The 18,562-nt window shown below is 38.9% G+C and overlaps 1 protein-coding gene across 10 annotated transcripts in view; it reads left to right on the top strand.

Moving 5' to 3' along the window:
- Positions 1-18,562, top strand: part of mical2a (microtubule associated monooxygenase, calponin and LIM domain containing 2a) — a 50,780-nt gene that overhangs the window by 9,875 nt on the left and 22,343 nt on the right. For all 10 annotated transcript variants that reach the window (XR_006926885.1, XM_046857079.1, XM_046857075.1 and 7 more), the window contains exons 2-7: positions 3,611-3,944; positions 11,357-11,564; positions 11,816-11,932; positions 14,462-14,563; positions 17,809-17,964; positions 18,389-18,489. Coding sequence is in view for 9 of the 10 variants with exons in the window: in XM_046857079.1 (XP_046713035.1) it covers positions 3,684-3,944; positions 11,357-11,564; positions 11,816-11,932; positions 14,462-14,563; positions 17,809-17,964; positions 18,389-18,489 (945 nt within the window). In the remaining variant the exon portion in view is untranslated. The remainder of the gene's footprint in view (positions 1-3,610; positions 3,945-11,356; positions 11,565-11,815; positions 11,933-14,461; positions 14,564-17,808; positions 17,965-18,388; positions 18,490-18,562) is intronic.

Raw genomic sequence — 18,562 nt, 5'->3', positions numbered from 1 at the left:
TCATTGCCCTCAGTTTATGGCTGTTTTCTCTTTGCAGAGTTCAACCACAGCGATATCTGATGGCTTTTCCCATTCTGCCACACATGGTGTATTTCTAATAACTAATAACTGTAAAAACAAACAAATCATTCTATAACCAGATCAGATCAAAACAAGCAGCTGATTGGATAATCTGATAAAGTTTTTAACACTGCCCCAGCACAATCAAAGCCATCCTTTTACTGTGCAGAAAGCTCGTTCTTTGATCTCCACTCCTCTGTGTATGAGTCTCTGTGTGTGTGTGTGTGTGTGTGTGTGTGTGTGTGTGTGTGTGTGTGTGCGCACTCTTTCCCGGTGTCCTGTGGGTTGCTGCAGTCTGCCCACAGCGGCCCTTTCCATTCCGTCAATTGGTGAAATCACGGTATTTAAGCGAACAGAATGCTGCTTCAGCTCAAAGGGCGATCTGTGGGGATGGTGTGTGTTCATGCTACCTTTTCATTAACCCGTGCGTGCTGCCTCTGCACATGGCCTTAATAGCTATTTTTAACCATCCGTGAAGCCAGGAATGCAGACCCTGTGGTTATTATCATTCTTAACACTTTTTAATTATATACCTGAGTGTAGATAAAGTGATGGTGAAAATGATTTCTGGACTTAATATAACTAGCTATTGAAAATTGTTTTGTCGGATTTGAGGATTGTGTGCGAGGAAAAACACTGAATACAGTGCAATCTGCGACATATTCGTGCATTTTGAGGGAATGATAGAGATGTGATGATTGTTACATATGGGAATAATAGAGATGTGATGATGTTATATATGGGAATGATAGAGATGTGATGATTGTTATATATGGGAATAATAGAGATGTGATGATGTTATATATGGGAATTATAAAGATGTGATGATTGTTATATATGGAAATGATAGAGATGTGATGATTGTTATATATGGGAATGATAGAGATGTGATGATGTTATATATGGAATGATAGAGATGTGATGATGTTATATATGGAATGATAGAGATGTGATGATGTTATATATGGGAATGATAGAGATGTGATGATGTTATATATGGAATGATAGAGATGTGATGATGTTATATATGGGAATGATAGAGATGTGATGATGTTATATATGGAATGATAGAGGTGTGATGATTGTTATATATGGGAATGATAGAGATGTGATGATGTTATATATGGGAATGATAGAGATGTGATGATGTTATATATGGGAATGATAGAGGTGTGATGATGTTATATATGGGAATGATAGAGGTGTGATGATGTTATATATGGGAATGATAGAGATGTGATGATGTTATATATGGGAATGATAGAGATGTGATGATGTTATATATGGAATGATAGAGATGTGATGATGTTATATATGGGAATGATAGAGATGTGATGATGTTATATATGGGAATGATAGAGGTGTGATGATTGTTATATATGGGAATGATAGAGATGTGATGATGTTATATATGGGAATGATAGAGATGTGATGATGTTATATATGGGAATGATAGAGGTGTGATGATGTTATATATGGGAATGATAGAGATGTGATGATGTTATATATGGGAATGATAGAGGTGTGATGATGTTATATATGGGAATGATAGAGGTGTGATGATTGTTATATATGGGAATGATAGAGATGTGATGATTGTGTGAATTTGGTTAAAACCAGTCTTTCTATATTAATAAGTCAATGTATTTTTTTTTTTAATGAATAACAATTACAATATGATTTAAATAAATAAAACAGACATTGTATCATATTATTAACAGTTATTTATCTGTATGATTAAAAATGAATGATGTGCAAAAAATGAGATAAGTCCTTTGACAGAGCGTAAAATATTATCAGGTTAGTGAATAGTGTGTGAAACTGGCCATTTACCTGACTCTGTAACGCACCACTTTATTGCATTATTATTAATGCACCATATTAGTGCAAACACCACCACTGGATCACTACAGCATGCTGCTGCTGCTACAGTGCCCAAGCATGGAATGAGAGCCAGGGGGCAGGACTTCTAAAGCACAGCCAATCAGAGCCAGGGCAGGCTGTGTGCCGATGTCAGACGCCAGCATGCTGGAATGCGTTCTGTAAGAATCATAGCTCGGCTGTTGTTACCTCAACGGAGTTCATTTAACACTCACACCACACGAGCTGACATGTCACAAACCAGCTCGAGCAGAAACACGAGCGAATACCGCTGCAGGCGCAGACACAGGAAAAGACCACAGGGGATATGACACGCCATGTTTACTTCAGAGGTGTGAAGATGTTTACAGGACAGATGATTAAGATAAAATGATGTCAAAGACAAGATCATTTACAGCATCAGACAGTACATCTGAGCATAAAAACAGAGATCAGACTCACTGCATCAACTCCACTACCAATTCCTGGCCATAAACTAATTGGAAAGAAATAAAAAATAAAGGATGAGAGGGACGGAGAGAGCATGGAAGAAAAAAAGAAAATAGAAATGTAAGATAATGGGAAAGAAAGAAAGAAAGAAAGAAAGAAAGAAAGAAAGAAAGAAAGAAAGAAAGAAAGAAAGAAAGAAAGAAAGAAAGAAAGAAAGAAAGAAAGAAAGAAAGAAAGAAAGAAAGAAAGAAAGAAAGAAAGTCCACCACTGGAGTGGTAATTTGAATGTTTTTTCGTGTATATGTGTACTGTATATGCATGTGTGTGTGTGTGTGTGTGTGTGTGTGTGTGTGTGTGTGTGTGTGTGTGTGTGTGTATTAAAGTGATATTCTCTGTACACACAAGCCTTTTACACATTATATACACTGCAAGTCACCACAAAGAGAGAGTGTAGCGCACACAGTACACATTGTTCAGGAATGTAATGTGTGCAGATCCAATTCTAATTTTCTATTCTGATTCACACTGGTGTCATGTGAGAGTTTTGTGGTTTGTGAATATCATTGATTCAGACATGAATTTCGGTGACGATCCTGAACCACAGCAGTCGCCGTACATGATTACACCAAAGCTGTCACCCCGTTTCTCCTTCCTGCCTAAAGTCTGCTCAGTTACACGACACATTTCTACAAACACTCCATTTATTAATATCTACTATTTCATAACTTGTCATCTCTGTATAGTGTGTGTATGTGTGTGTGTGTGTGTGTGTGTGTGTGTTATCTTTGGGAAGTGGTGAGGCTTTGAAATCCAAGGAGAGACTGAACTAAAAATACACATTGGATGGGTGTGTTAGCACAGAACTGCACCCTGTCCTGTTCTTATACAAACCACAAGACAAATTGTGTTTTTCTGCAACCGTCCCTTGTCTCTCTCACTCTCACTGTCTCTCTCGCTGTCTCTCTATCTCTCTCTCTCTCATCAGGTGTTATTTCCAGTAGAGTAATGGAGATGAAAGTGATGGACCTGGCACGTCTGCCACGATAATACTGTTTGCTACTGACTAAAAGTCAGACACTGAGACAGTGGCCACAACAATTTCTCGCTTCTCAAATTCTCTTTGTTCCGTTCGTTTCATTTCTCCTTCCTCTTCCTTTTTATTTTCCATGGACTCACATTTAATAAGCCCTTTCAGTCGTTAAAGAAAAAACATATTAATCATGATTTCGTCTCTCCTCAGATAACCGATCCAGGATTTTAGCATTAACTCCCCAAGAGAGTAGAGAACAAGAGATCAGCAAGCCGCTGGAAGGATGGGCGAGACGGAGGAGGAGAAGAACCAGGCAGGGAAGATGTTTGAGGACTTCATTCAGGCATCCACCTGTAAGTCCACCCTTCAGGCCTTTAACATCATGTGTGCTTACCTGGATCTGGATCCTCTGGAGCATGAGTCATTCTACAGCAGCCTGAAGAGCAGACTGACCTGCTGGAAGGCCAAAGCGCTGTGGACCAAACTGGACAAGAGAGCCAGTCACAAGGAGTACAAGAAAGGCAATGCCTGCATAGGCACGAAGGTAAGTGCAGGAACTTAGCACTTAGATCAGGAGATTTATGAGTAATAAATACCAGTAACACCAAACTGTCACTGCAGGGTCCCTGAGTAAAGCCCTTAACCCTCAGCTGCTCGCTCGTTGCTCTGCACATGGTCTCCCAAGCACGATGGAATAAATGAAATGTGAATGCAAGTGTGCTTAGAGAGAGCTGGACATCATAGGAAGACTTCTGAACTTGGGAATTTTAGTATGTGTGAGAAGATTAGGAGAATAGACGTCTCAGATCAGCTGTTAAAGGCTGGAGGAGTCACATGAATGGATCATTAAATAATAATAATACTAATATGAAAAGACATAAAATAAATGAATAATAAGACTAAAATGAATAAGCGCAAAAACAGGACTAAACAAGAAAAAACATAAACAGAACAAGCTCATTGTGCAAGAGGAAGACTTTTTAAAATGATTTTCGTCAAAGTCATTTGTTTTCCCTCAACACATGTATCAGCTGAGCATGTGGAAAAAAAGGAAAAATGGAACGAAATGCATGAGGAAAAAAAGAAAGAAACAAGCAAACCCCCCCAAAAAGTGCTTGATGGAAAAAAGCACAGTAGTGAAGTGATAGTGTGATGAGTGGTGAAGGAAAGGAAAAAAGGAGTGCTTCTTGGTGTGTCATTTTGATGAACATATTATTACCTTTGGGCTTTACTCACAAAACGAAAGAAAGAAAGAAAGAAAGAAAGAAACAAACAAACAAACAAACAAACAAACAAACAAACAAAAACAAAACTAGGGAAGTAGGGATATGGGGAGTGGCAATGAAGAAAAAGCAGGGAAAGTGAAGAGAAATGTAAGTATATGGCAAAAAAGGGAATATCTCTCTCTCTCTCTCTCTCTCTCTCTCTCTCTCTCTCTCTCTCTCTTTAAATCTCATACACACAGACAGACAGACAGACAGCTTCACTCAACAGATATGATGATTTGAGGTGGTGTGGCTGCACACTGCTTCTTTATTAGACTTTAGAGTGATAAAGTCCTGTATGGCCCTGTGCCCAGGACTCTTATGAATGTGTGCATTAAGTCTTTCATGCCTAGAATGTAACAAGACTCATTTGATAGCAGCCATAAATGGTACGAAGTTTGGAGGGTGTAATTTACCTCAGTATGCTATAAAGCCGCTAATTATGCACACTACATCCTTTCCGAGCCTTTCTCACTTTGATGAGGTGCAGCGCAGCATTTTTTAATGACACTTTGATACAAACTCTGTGTAACACGCAGGAGCTGCGCTCGAAACTACTGTAAGTGTAAGTAAGTAAAAATACGTGCGGTTACAATGTGTCTCTAGTCCTTGCATTCTAAACTGACTGAACCTGATCACTGCTCAGGATTTCACCAGAGGAGAATTTATGTTTTCACTTCATGTTTTCTAAAGATGTTTACACTTTAATGTCAGGTTCCGTCAGCGCAACTGTATCGGTGTTTTAACGATGGACATAAACGCAAAAAAGCTTTACAGGAATAAATAGATTCCGAGTAGAAATGTGTAATACTAATACGTGTATCCTTAATGAGCGCATCTGAGGGAGAGAGAGGGAGAAGAAAGAAAGAAAACACATACATGTTAAACAATACATGTGGGGAAAAATGAAAAAAAGAAAGCAGAAAAAAGAAACAAAGAAAGAGAAAAGAAACAATTCTGATATATACATTAGATTGTAGTTGATGTAGCTCTTCAAGCAGACTGGAAAAATCGAAAGAAAGAAAAAAGAAGCAAACAAATAAAGATGTGGTTTGGCGAAAGATGGAAAACAAAGTATAAAACATACTGAAACAGCAAATTGAAAGGATAGAAAGGACGAAAAAAGAGTAACAGCAAAAGAAGGAAGGAAAAAAAGGGATGGGTAGATGAAAGAAAGAGAAACAAATGAGTAAAAAGCAAGGAAGAAAGAAAAAAGGACTTCAGATATAAAAAAGAAGAACTGAGATTGAGGTGAGATTGAGAGTCGGCATTGGCACGTGATGGAGCACGGTGGTCCTGATGAATAGCAGCACATCTGTCTCTCCTCACATCGCCATGACGTGTTTTTTAAGACGTGCATGACGTGACTGATGTCTGCGAACTGTAAAGGTGCGCTTTCACGCGCTGTCATGATGTCATTCTTCACTCGCACATTCCACCGTTTGCCAAATCCCATTCTGCCCAGGATATGAGGTCACGTTCATGTTTTCCACCTTTCCAGAATGATTGCACGATTTGCTTTCACTCCGGGTTATTTTCTTGTTGTTTGTTGCTGTCGTTACTGTTGCTATGACTCCCAATCAGATGCTCAGTTCTGCAGTTTGCTCATGCACTCTAAATACCAAGCATGGTAAAATAGGGGATTTTGGGACGGGGGAGGGATTATAGGGATTATAAATAACACTAATTTTGATGCTGCATTGCCTTATATACTCATAAAAAGGCAGAAATATTTTTTAACTGTTTTCAAAAGTGATCCATGGCACTGAAACAGGTAGAACATATTTGGTCTGGTTGGCAGTTTGAAATGTAACATTTGACCCAGACGTATCTGATGGCATTTGGAAAAAAAAAAAAAAACAGAAAATGAAGCCCAATTTTCCACATCATTTTAGTTCCGTAAGTAAAATGCATTTATTTTGGATGTGCTGACAGCCGTGACTTTGTGAGACATTACTTAATTTTTTATTATGGCCTGCTCAGTGTGTGTATATGGACCACATAACCAAAGGCTTCGACTGCGCGGTTTTCCTCACAACACAGAAATGCGTACTTTCCGCTTAGATCTTCTGCAGGCTCAAAGATTTCCTTCATTTTGCAATCATTGTGCTTTACTTATTCCAGTTCAGGGTCAAATGCCTGCCTGCCTGCCTGCATGCCTGCCTGCATGCCTGTCTGTCAATTTGTCTGTCTTTTTGTCTGTCTACCTGCCTTTCAGATTGTCTGTCCACCTGTCTGCGAGACTGTCTGCTTGTTTATCAGTCTGCCTGTTGGCCAGTCTATCTGTCTATCTGCTTTTGTGCCTACCTGCCTGCCTGTCTATCTGCCTGGCTGCCTGCTGCCTTGCTTGTCTTGTCTTGTCTTGTCTTGTCTTGTCTGTCTGTTTGTCCAGAATGCCAGCTTTGGCATTTTTGGCATTTCCGACAGACTGACTTCCTTGCTCAAGGGCTCAGGAGTGGCAGCTTACATCACTATTATTGTGTCCGTTCATCATTGATACGATTTATTTTCATGAACGATTCTAAGCGACTACCCTAATACACTTCACTACATCCTGCACTAGCAGCAGTACAGTGAATTTTACAGGGATCATTTTAATTTCGCTTTCCTCTCAGTTTGAAATGGTCTGGACAACTCTCCGCTGACTTTTTTACCTTCACTTGAATTGTTTTCTACTTTGTCTGATTCTGAATTAGCGTGATTTAAATCACTAGTTTATATAGTATTGAGCCAAGGCAGAAATTCAGTCCCAAATCACATGACTTGGATATGGATATGCATGTGTGAAACATACTTTCCTATGTGTAAGGTTCAACTAAGAACCACAGCTTTCATCAGGAAGTCACACCTGGTAGGTCATGCATGCCACTTCCTGTTCTACAGACTTTTCCTTTGATAAGAGATATTTGGTTGGACTCTGCTGCCCCAGTGCTGCATTGATACTATCTTGAACTTTATGGATCTCCAGGGGCAAGCTGTATAAATTACAGACTCTCTGATGATGATGGTCCTATTGCCCTTCTTTTCTTTATGGGTCACAAGAGGAGAGTTTCATACTCAACTCAGATATTCACACACCTTAACTAGTGCATGAGAAGCGCTTAAACTAGGACGAGATCTGTGCATATCAGGCAGGAAGCAGGTCTGCACTGATTGAGAAGGAAATACCACACCTCTGCTGTCTTACCCTGTTCAGGATGAGCCAAAAGACAGGAATCCGTTGCAATGATAGCATCTTTTTAGTCATGCATCAGAACAGCCACAACACGACTAAGTCACAGACTGAAAAGAGAAGCATTGCTTCTGCTCTGTGGCTTTTCTCTAAAGGTTAGCTCACACCTAAAGCCTTTTTAGTCATCTACTTTTTTTAACATAATAATGCCTTTGTTTTTTTTAAACACATTTATAATCTGATGAAATTTCCTTGAAATCACACACTCTGGACACTCTGGACTTGTGAACACAGTGCCAGCTAAAAAGATGAGCTTTGTAAAACAATTGATCCTTAATAAAATAAGGAAGTAAAATGAATCATTCAACACAGAAATGTATGTTTATGGGCTTTTAATGGTGAATGATTTAAATCCTAATCATGAGACTGTGGCTGGGAAGTCTTGCTCTCTGGTGTTGGATGCCAAACTCTCTCTCTCTCTCTCTCTCTCTCTCTCTCTCTCTCTCTCTCTCTCTCTCTCTCTCTCTCTCTCTCTCTCTCTCTCTCTCTCTCTGTCTTACATTCTCTCACTCTCTTTTTCTATTGCTGTCCACCTTGTCATTCACAGTGACACCAGACAGTTATAGGAGTCGATAAGTTTTTGTGTGCAGAAGAGGATAGATAGCACTTTCTTCAAAGGGAATATTTGTATGCGAGGTACCAGAAAGTCTTTTTTGAACGTTTTATTCTGAGCTGTAATGTTTAAAAGGATATGATTAATCTTGTCTTTCAAGTTTCTTTATTTTTCCTCATCACGTTTAGCCATGAGATGATTGCTTGATGTGTTTTTATATGTTATAAGGAACCTTTGCCCAGTTTTTGTCAGTCCGTTCGTGGAATTAAGAGTGTGCTTGACAGTGATCGACGAAATACACAAACCATGAACTAGAGTAAAAGAAGAGATACAGTGGGGAAAATACGACTCCAGTAAAAGTAAAAGTGTTTCCTTTAAACTTTCACTTGAGTAAAAGTACAAAAGTATGTGCTGTCAAATGTACTCAAGTATCCAAAGTACTATGATTTATTTTGGCTATAATGTTCCTATTATCATTTTTGTTATAAGAGTTTTACTTAATTAACTCAGTTCATGTGAAAAGACTCTAAAGTTACTCTTAGAACACCAGTCTATTAATAGAATGATATTCATTCTTCAAACACTGTTTGATATCTGTTAAAATATCATGAGCCCAAAACCTTCTTTTAACTGCTTAAAAAAAAATCATGCAAATAAGTTCACTTCCATCATTTATTCCTCTCGAAATGTTCTGCTTGGTGTTGAACTGATGCTGAACTGTACGTTGGTGCTACAGTAAATACCATCAAGTGGCAATCAAAACAAGTCTAAAACAGCGTGCGCTCTACCGCGATCGGTGGCTTGCTGTGTGCTCGATCGGTTACGTTTTTATCCACTCATATATCAAAATTAATGAGTGAATGTAGAGTGAAAATGTAGTCAAAGTTCATATTTGACTTTGAAATCTAGTGAAGTTCAAGTAAAAGTCTCCCCAAATGGAAACACATAAAAAGTACAGAAATTACTGTCCACTACTGGTGCTTGAGGTATTGATGTGTGTCACAACATATTGAAAATGTTTGCACTGAAAAAGTCAATAGCAAGTAGGTTTTCATAGAAGAGACAAACAAACTTGCATGTGACTCCTGGTCTAATGAGGCTGCATGTCCCCCAGGAAACTATTCTGGCATGTAATCTTCGTGTCCCGGTCTACTGATTTGTCCATCCCTGATAATATGACACTTTTAAGTGAACTGCATTGTGATTGTAACGTTCAGCAGATCGGAGACATTGTCGGAAAGAGTCTTGTTGAAAATGAAGTACGATGCTTTTATTGGTCAGTCTGAACTCAGCATGCTATTTGGCCTGATCCAAGACTACACGAACACAAAGTCCTTTGCGGACAGTGGACACAAGGTCTACTGCAACCCGAAGCCCAAATAACACAATATTGATCCCAGCAATTGTTTCTGTGAATCTCTCCTGCCAACAGAGAGGAAATACATCTCTCTGTTCAAACACGCCGATAGTCCTGAATGCAGTTGCAGCACTTTGGCTTTGGGGTCAGTCAACCACAGTAACGGTTGCCAAAATGGGTGGGCTACGATGGGAGGGGAGGAAATGACCAATCCTGTATGAAAAAAAAAACATCTCCCTGGGTCACTGGAACATTTGAATCAGAAGCAGGGTCAAACAGTGCATCTGGGTTTAGACAGGGAGAAAAATAACAGGTCTGCCGAGTGATTCAGAGCGAGATTAGTAAGGAGATGAGAAGATCCGCGTTAACCTCCTCCAGGCTTTTTAGCCATGCACCCGAGGGAATGAAGTCATCCCACAGCCGGCTTTCTTAACCACGCTCAGTAAACTAAAAACCTGACTTCCTGCATTCTTGTGACCCTGGTACAGTGAGCCTGCATGCCTTTGATATGACATGCTATAATTCTAATTGAATGTGAATATGATGACACATGCGCTCCTTGCTTTTTGTAGCGCTTTGGTAAACATGATCATTCTTAATATTGTCATAGAGAAGGTATTTGATATCTTTATATGGAAATAGCTTCCTTTCATATGCCTATTTCTGGCTACCGTCAGTTTTCAACTGACACCAGCAAATCAGCACAGGCTACTTTGTTAATAAAAAGGTACAAATATTGGTTATCAAATGATTAGATTTCATAATGTGGTGTACATTACAGTGTCTGGAAAAAAAAAAGAATAGTATATATTTAAACAGTGTTATATAACATCAGTAATGGTAAGTTGCAGTATTTATTGTTCATCCACAAGCACCAGTATGATCCAGTACATTTTGCAGTGTTGAAGTGTAAACACAAAATTGTTTATTTCCAAGTCAGTCCAATGATCATTTGAACAATGATTAATGAAGTAGTGTTCATAGCATTCATTTCTACTACATTATGATCGCTTTTGCAGTAGCTTTTACACAGGGACTTGTTTGGTAAACATGCCACATAAACAAAATTTCATGTGTAAGGTGTGAAAATGTTGAAATGCTTTCTCTGTGCTATTTATTTAACATTTTGGGAACAAGTCTCTAATGTCAGCTCTGTCAGAAGTAAATTCAATTCAATTAATCCAATGACATTTTTTGTATAGCAAATAACCATAAACATTGTCTCAAAGCAGCTTTACAGAGATAATGTGGTAATGTGGTAAAGATGTTCCTGTACGTGTTCCTCTGTTGGACTTTGCATTGTCTGGTTTGTCAGTAACCTGACAAGCTGTGACAAGAGAGAGAAAAGAGAGGCTGTTGATAGAATTCTGTTTATAGCTGCCATGATGAAAGTGATAACAGGAGCTGACTTGTTTTGCAGACCATTCACATTCAAGTAAACATTCGAAATTGATGCAATAGTAGGATCTGTCATTTATTATTAAAGCTGCTTTGGAATGAAAGAGGAAAAGAGGAAAGTCAGTATACCTGGTTGTTTTCTTCTTTACAGTGCTTGATAATTGGAGGAGGACCCTGTGGCCTGCGCACTGCTATAGAGCTGGCATTCCTTGGTGCCAAAGTAGTGGTGATTGAGAAGAGAGACACATTTTCCAGGAACAATGTTCTGCACCTGTGGCCCTTTACCATCCATGACCTCAGAGGCCTGGGGGCTAAAAAGTTTTATGGCAAGTTCTGTGCAGGCGCCATAGACCACATAAGTGAGTACTGAGTAATCTCTCTGTATGCAGATATCCAGGCGAATGTAGATCTTATACACTATTTCCCTTGTGCAACCGAAATTCATGTTTTTATAGGGAAGTAACTGTCAGTTCTCTGTTTGCTTTTTTTTTTTTTTCCTTCCTCTTTTGTGCTGGTTTTTACAATAATTATTTATAATGTTGTTAGTTGATTAGTTAAAACAGATTCAGGTACAGCTATGAGAGCTCAGAGTTGTAAATGTGTCCGCCAGGTATACAGCAGCTGCAGCTCATGCTCCTGAAGATTGCGCTTCTTGTGGGGGTTGAGTTCCACATCAACGTGGAGTTTATAAAGCTTCTGGAGCCTCCCGAAGACCAGGAAAATGAGGGTGAGATCATCCCTGCCTGACCACAAAAAAAAAAAAAAAAAAAAAAGGTCATGTCCAACTGGTTCAACATCATCAGCACTCCAAAGGACCTCGGATTGTATAAAAAGACTTTCAAAAGCTAATCGATAAAACTTCTCTAATTAAACCCAGGACCTTTCATTTCTATTCCTTGCCCATTTTCTATGTAACACATGAGGTCAATTTACAAGAATTACCACACTGATGCTAATTTGATTTAGTTCTCTTTTCCAAGATAAAATGTTAAAATCCGTAGCAGTTAATGATCAACTGAAATCCCCAAAAACGATGCATTACTTTATGGCTAAAAATATGTGGACACATGACCATCACACCCATGTGTGGTTCATATCTTAAACTTTGGACACAAAGTTTGAAGCATACAGTTGTATAGAATGTCTTTGTATGGTATTGCATTATAATTCCTCTTCACTGCCGAGCTTCTACTGCTTGGCCTAGAGATAATGAGATAAATGTAATTCGATCTGGATAAGGGCATCTGCCAAAGGCCATAAATGTGAATGTTATGTAAATAGTCATACAGTGTATCTTGCCAAAGCACATGTGTATTCCTTTCCCAATACATACCATTATCTATAAAGGCCAAAGCAGTTTCTCTCTAATGTTGTGACTAGTGAATAGGGTTTATATACATAATAAGTGATATCAATATTAGTAACTCACAATTCCAAAAAGAGATGTGTGATGTGGAAAAACCCACTGAACATGTTTGGAATAAACCGGAACGCTGACTTTGCGCCAGGCCTTCTCACTCAACATCAGTGACCTCACTAATGTCCTTGTGGCAGTCATACTCGAAAACCTAATGGAAAGCCTTCCTAGAAAACAGGAGGCAGTTATAGCATGGTTTGGGAATTAGATGTTCAGCAAGCGCATGAGGTTGTGAAGGTCAGGTATCAACATGCTTTCAGCTGTGTAGTGTTTCCAAAAAATGTTATGTTATGTAGGGCACAAATAAAGTAAAAAAGAAAACTTTTGCAAATTGGCCTTGAAGACGAGCTGGTAAGAAGAACTAATGGTGTGGGTAAAAGGGTAAAAAAAACAAAACAATCAGAAACAGGAAATTGTTGACATCAGCACTATTTCTTTCTCCACCCCAATGTCCTGTATTGGCTCACATGGTCTAGTAAAAAACAAAAACATGCGGGATCGCTATCAATTTACTGAACTGAGCACCATCAAGGTCTGCCTGTCAGCAGAAATGTGTTCACAAAGGCAATCTGACTTTTTAAACACAAGTCAAAATAATAAAAAAAATAGACTTCCAGAAATATGACTGACCTCATACGAAATAATAAATTAGAACCTTAAATATCTTGGATTTGCAAGAATGTGCTAAATGGAATGAGAAGAGGACGAGACACAGATGAAACTAAACACAATACAGATCTGAGGGCACGTCCTGGGTGCAGCCAGAGCAGGTGAGACAAAACAGGAAGTCTCGAAGTCGTGCATTACATTTACTGGATTGCACAGTGGTCAGTTTTTCATTAGTTCCCATGTGACCTTCATCTCTGTCTCGGCAGACAATGCTAAGGCAAAACACAAGGCTTCCTGATTTTTTTAAACATTGCCATAACCGTCACTATGACAACCAACCAACAGCAGCTGTTGATGTAATTATTAGTTTGTAGCCAGTGCTTTATTTCCAGGTTCTTTTTTAGTTAATAGGTGCAGATCATCTACAGGGTCAGTGCACAGTTTTGCTCGTTTTAAGAGAATGATAGCTCAATACATTATCGCATTATTATAGCTTTATTAACGAAGCATCATGAGTTAATCAGTGTAACGTTACTTTTGGATGAAGTAATGTTTTTGTGAGGTTTATCTTTATTGAAGCCGTGTTGCTCAGGGACTGTTGATTAAACTGCTCTTCTGTCTATTCATCAGAGACATGAGTCAGCTAATGAAAACAAGAGGCCTTGCTAAATTAAGACCTTTAGCTGCTGTGACCTTGCACCACGGCTATGAGAAGTCACGCAGTTCAGTAAGATCACATAACCTTTGGTCAATGTCCTTTTTTTTTATTCCCTCATATCCTGTTGGGATTTGAAAGGTCTCGCTTGAACAGTGCAACAACAACAACTAAAAAAAAACATAGCATTGTTTGATCAGCTTTATACATAATGACTTTTCCACACTACTCAAAAAACATATTTGGACTTACATGAAACAATAACGTGATCATTAAGCATTGTTAAACATCTTTTTTTTCATTTATATTAAAAGAAGATTAAATTCATTATTGCAAATTAGGCTAAAACTTTTATTATTGGAATTTAGTTTTAAATGCCACTGTATACCAAAAAAGTGATTATGTTGGTGATTATGAAACAGCAAAAAATAGTACACATTTGAATAAATAAATAAAACATGAAAAGCAACAACAATAATTGCTTTTAAAAGCACTGACACACACATATTTGATTACACGGATCTGCTGTGAAGTTTTTGGCATTTTTAACACAGGCGCATGGCTTTGCGTTACAGGTCCTGGATGGAAGGCGGAGATCCGGCCGTCGGATCACCCCGTAGCTGACTTTGATTTCGATGTTGTGATTGGGGCTGACGGGAGGCGAAACACACTCGAAGGTATATTAGCATACACATGATTTCTGTTTTGTCCCGAAACTTCATACAAGCCATCAGAAGCCCCTTAAATAAATGTCCACTCCAGTAAAGGCACACATGGGATTGTGCATGTTTACACAGTAACCAAGTAGCTATAATTAAAGTCGTTCTATAAATACAGAGGAAATGTTCCCGCGGTAGCCAAAACAACTTTAAATACGATACGGGAGCATGGAAACACAAATAGCATGTCACCTTGCCTTGTTTTTGTTGACGAGTTGTGCAAACAAGCCATTTTTGAGCACTTTAGGACATTTTTAAACATGCACCACGACAAAGTAACGTCTTCAGCAAAACCCAGGGGACGTCTCAGCCCCAGGCTCCTTATCAGTTGTGGCGCTTGAACAACTCTGACTAAGAGAAACTTGGCTGTTGCTCTTGGCTGTGCTCCCTTGCCATTTCAACTGGACTGTTTTATCCAAGAGCTTTCTACAAAGCCATAAAAAAAAGTCGTGCTCTGTAAAACGATAGCCCATGATGTCAGAGGATTTAGCTAAACATTTGGTTATAATATGAAATCAACGGATCAGTTGGTTCCTGAACAGCGCCGTGGGCTGAGGCCGGCTGGCTGGCCTTGGTTCAGTGGATGACGCTTGACTGTTGGATTCTTTCCCTCATACCCGTCATCTTTTTACCTATCCCCCGAACACATGCTTATTCCTAATAAGGTCATTCTCAGGCTCCTCCAAACGATGGCCGATTTACTTTACTGCTCACTTTTGAGGGGCAAAACATGCTTTTGTGGTTTGTCCTCTGCTTTAATTGGCCTGCTTGGCCAATCTGGTGGAAGTTAAATATATCTTCGTCTGCGGCCTCACGGTCATGGGAGGAGAGCACAGCTGCTTTTGGAGACACCGGTGTGGGTATGTGGATGAAAAGATGACGTGTCTTTGAATGAACTTACTAGTAATGGCCAATTCAGTGCAAGCCTGGCCACTTTGCAAAGCGTTGTACATAATTTTGGAGGACAAGAGACTAGGAGCTTTGTGGTTACAGGTTAATAATGCCAAGTATTATCTTTAAGACATGAAATCACACAGTGGATGCAGAAATACATTGGAAGTGAACAATCTGTGCTGTATCAGTTACTTCAGTCAAGCACTAAAGGAACCATGTGGTTTCCTCCACCCAAGGTTCTGTTAGATCTGGTGAGATCTGCGTCGCTCCACGTTCCTATGCCTTTAAAACCGTTTACGTCTTTGTGGCAAAGCCAAGCTTTTCAAATCCTAAAATATCCAGCCTGTGATTTAGGTAGCTTTTGATTTTAGTAGAATTAGCATGTCTCCTCCTGGATAGGTAGAAAAAAAATACCACAACACTTATTTGCTTTCTATCGCTCTTTACTTTTTTTTACTTTTTTTTTTACTTTTCTGGAGGAATGCCTGCTCTTCTTCACTTTGCAACACATTTGCTCACTCTCATTTGCTTTTTTTTTGCACTCTTTCCATCACCTGCATTTGACTTCCAAATTTTTGCTTTTCAATTAGGCTTGTTTCACAACAACGTTTTAGTAGCTGTCTGAAAAACACATTGCGCACCTGCATCTGAGTTAAACTTAAAGAAATTATAACGCTGGTTCCGATTATATGATTAAAATAGAACACTTTATTAGGTTAATCAAATTCATCAGTATTGATTAGCAGTATTTAAAGTATTTAAAGCTGTATGTCAGTGTGTCAAAAGGAGTCGAATATTTAAAGGGTTTTATTCTGACAGGTAGCTCAGTGAGGAAACATACTCACGCACAATCATACAATCATTTTTCAATGGCATTAAAAGTGTGTTTCAAAATTTCATTAACATTTTCTGGTTAGAATCCACAAAAACTCATTAGAGCACTTTGTCCTGTAATATTTCACAATATATACATATTTCTGTTACTCCTCCACCTAATAAAATGTCATTTTGTTTGTAAAGAAAAAACACCACTACACTATGGAACAATGAACCTCACGAAATTTACCTTGTGTTCCTAAGCATTAAATCTTTGCATATTGACAGTTTTGCATGTGAGACATAAATCCATACATCTTAAAATGCAGTCTTGCAATTCCCTGAAATTAAATAAATCCTTTATTATTGCATTCACTTGTTTACTAAATAGCACTTCAGCTTGATTCGAGTCATCCAATGCTTTAAACATTATTCCCCATACTCAAACAGTATATTCAGTAGATGATATTACAGTATACCATAGGCTGTTTGGTCTGTTAGTAGCAGTGCAAAGCCTTCTCTTCTGGCCTAAACACTATCAGAAGCACTGACCTACATTTACAACCTAATTATAATATTTGTTTCCTGAAATTGTATTGATTTATTCCCGACAGTCTATTCTCTTCATTTCGTAGCGTTTCTCTTGGCTGCACTGCTTCCAGGACGTGTATGTGGATGTTAGATTTTTTGTCCAATCGGATTTCAGCTTCTATGTGCTGCCATGTCAATCTAATCTGCCCAGGGCCTTCAAAGTCTGTGCTGCTACCCTTTTTACCCTAGTCTCCTTAAGAAGTAGCGGAAGAGAAATTGATTTGGTCTCGGACATTTATAAAAATCAATATTCAAGAAAAGCTAGACATCGTGAGGAGAGGTCGGCCAACCCCGAATATAGCTAGCGTGTCTCAGCCCGGGAAAGGGTTTGTTCACCACTTCCAGACCAGTGAATACGAGCGGTACCACTGGCTTACAGCCTCTGAGGAGCGCTGCAAATTATGAGTCTGCATCTATGGTGATGATGTATTTAGTTTTTGTCATGTTATTAGACAAATATTGATTCTGAACTGCTCCAGATGATGTAGGTGCACAGTTGCGGTTGTAGTGTAGAGGTTTGGAGTTGCCTTAACTTTGTTTCTTGCTTTAGTAAAATGGTATTCAGCCTCCATATGTGAAACGAGTCTCTCTTTGTAATGCCACACGTTGTTAGATTGCGTTTTTGTATAGTATTGATGGTTTCTATAATTGCGACATGATAGTGGTGGCATTTAGAGGTGGATTAATTCGGGTAAGTACCCACTGAAGGCCCAGGTACCAAATGCATGGCCAGCCACTGGTTAGTGGTATGTAGATTAATCATGAAACGTCCAAGCAATCACACACCCTCTTTATTCCTATGTGCTATGTTTTAAACTGTATTCAAAACTTTTGGTTTAATTAACATATGGACCAATTAACATATGGTTAACCAATGGCAATAACATCTTTACCTCGGTCAGGTTTCAGACGAAAAGAGTTCAGAGGAAAACTGGCCATCGCCATTACAGCCAACTTTATCAACAGGAACACGACAGCAGAGGCCAAAGTGGAAGAAATCAGTGGCGTGGCCTTCATCTTCAACCAGAAGTTCTTTCAGGACCTCAAACAGGAAACAGGTAAGAGAGAAAACACATAATACAAGCTGTACATTTCTATGCTTTATAACAAATCCGATTCTATACGGTGACAGCTGTTGTTCAGTTGTGTAGAGGGGAGTACGGAGGAATGCACTCTGTTGCTATAAACAATATATAATTCATAACTTGTTTCTTTTGCTGTTACTGATATTTATATCTAAAAAGTATTTATGTCTCTGCTCTGTAAGCTCTTTCCATGGATACAGACACAGTGTATACTTGTTATGACTAGTCTTCATTAAAGATGAATTCCTCAGTAAATCCTCCCTTGAACTCTCTATAATCACTCCGCATCATGTAAAGAAGTAATATAAAAGGATGGCTGAGATAATTGACTATATTATTATTAAGAAACATTAGTTCTGAATTGAATGATGCATCTGATGGTTGTCTCTTGGTTCAGGCATTGACTTGGAGAACATTGTATACTACAAAGACAACACACACTACTTCGTCATGACGGCTAAAAAGCAGAGTCTTCTGGATAAAGGAGTCATCATTCATGTAAGTAGCAGCAGTAGGGGGCTAAAGGGGAAGTGGTGTATGAAAGGTGCGGGTGGCATAGGGTGCACAGACT

The sequence above is a fragment of the Silurus meridionalis genome, chromosome 9, assembly GCF_014805685.1.
Source record: "Silurus meridionalis isolate SWU-2019-XX chromosome 9, ASM1480568v1, whole genome shotgun sequence".
Lineage (NCBI taxonomy): Eukaryota > Metazoa > Chordata > Actinopteri > Siluriformes > Siluridae > Silurus > Silurus meridionalis.
This window is presented reverse-complemented; position numbering and strand designations above follow the sequence as displayed.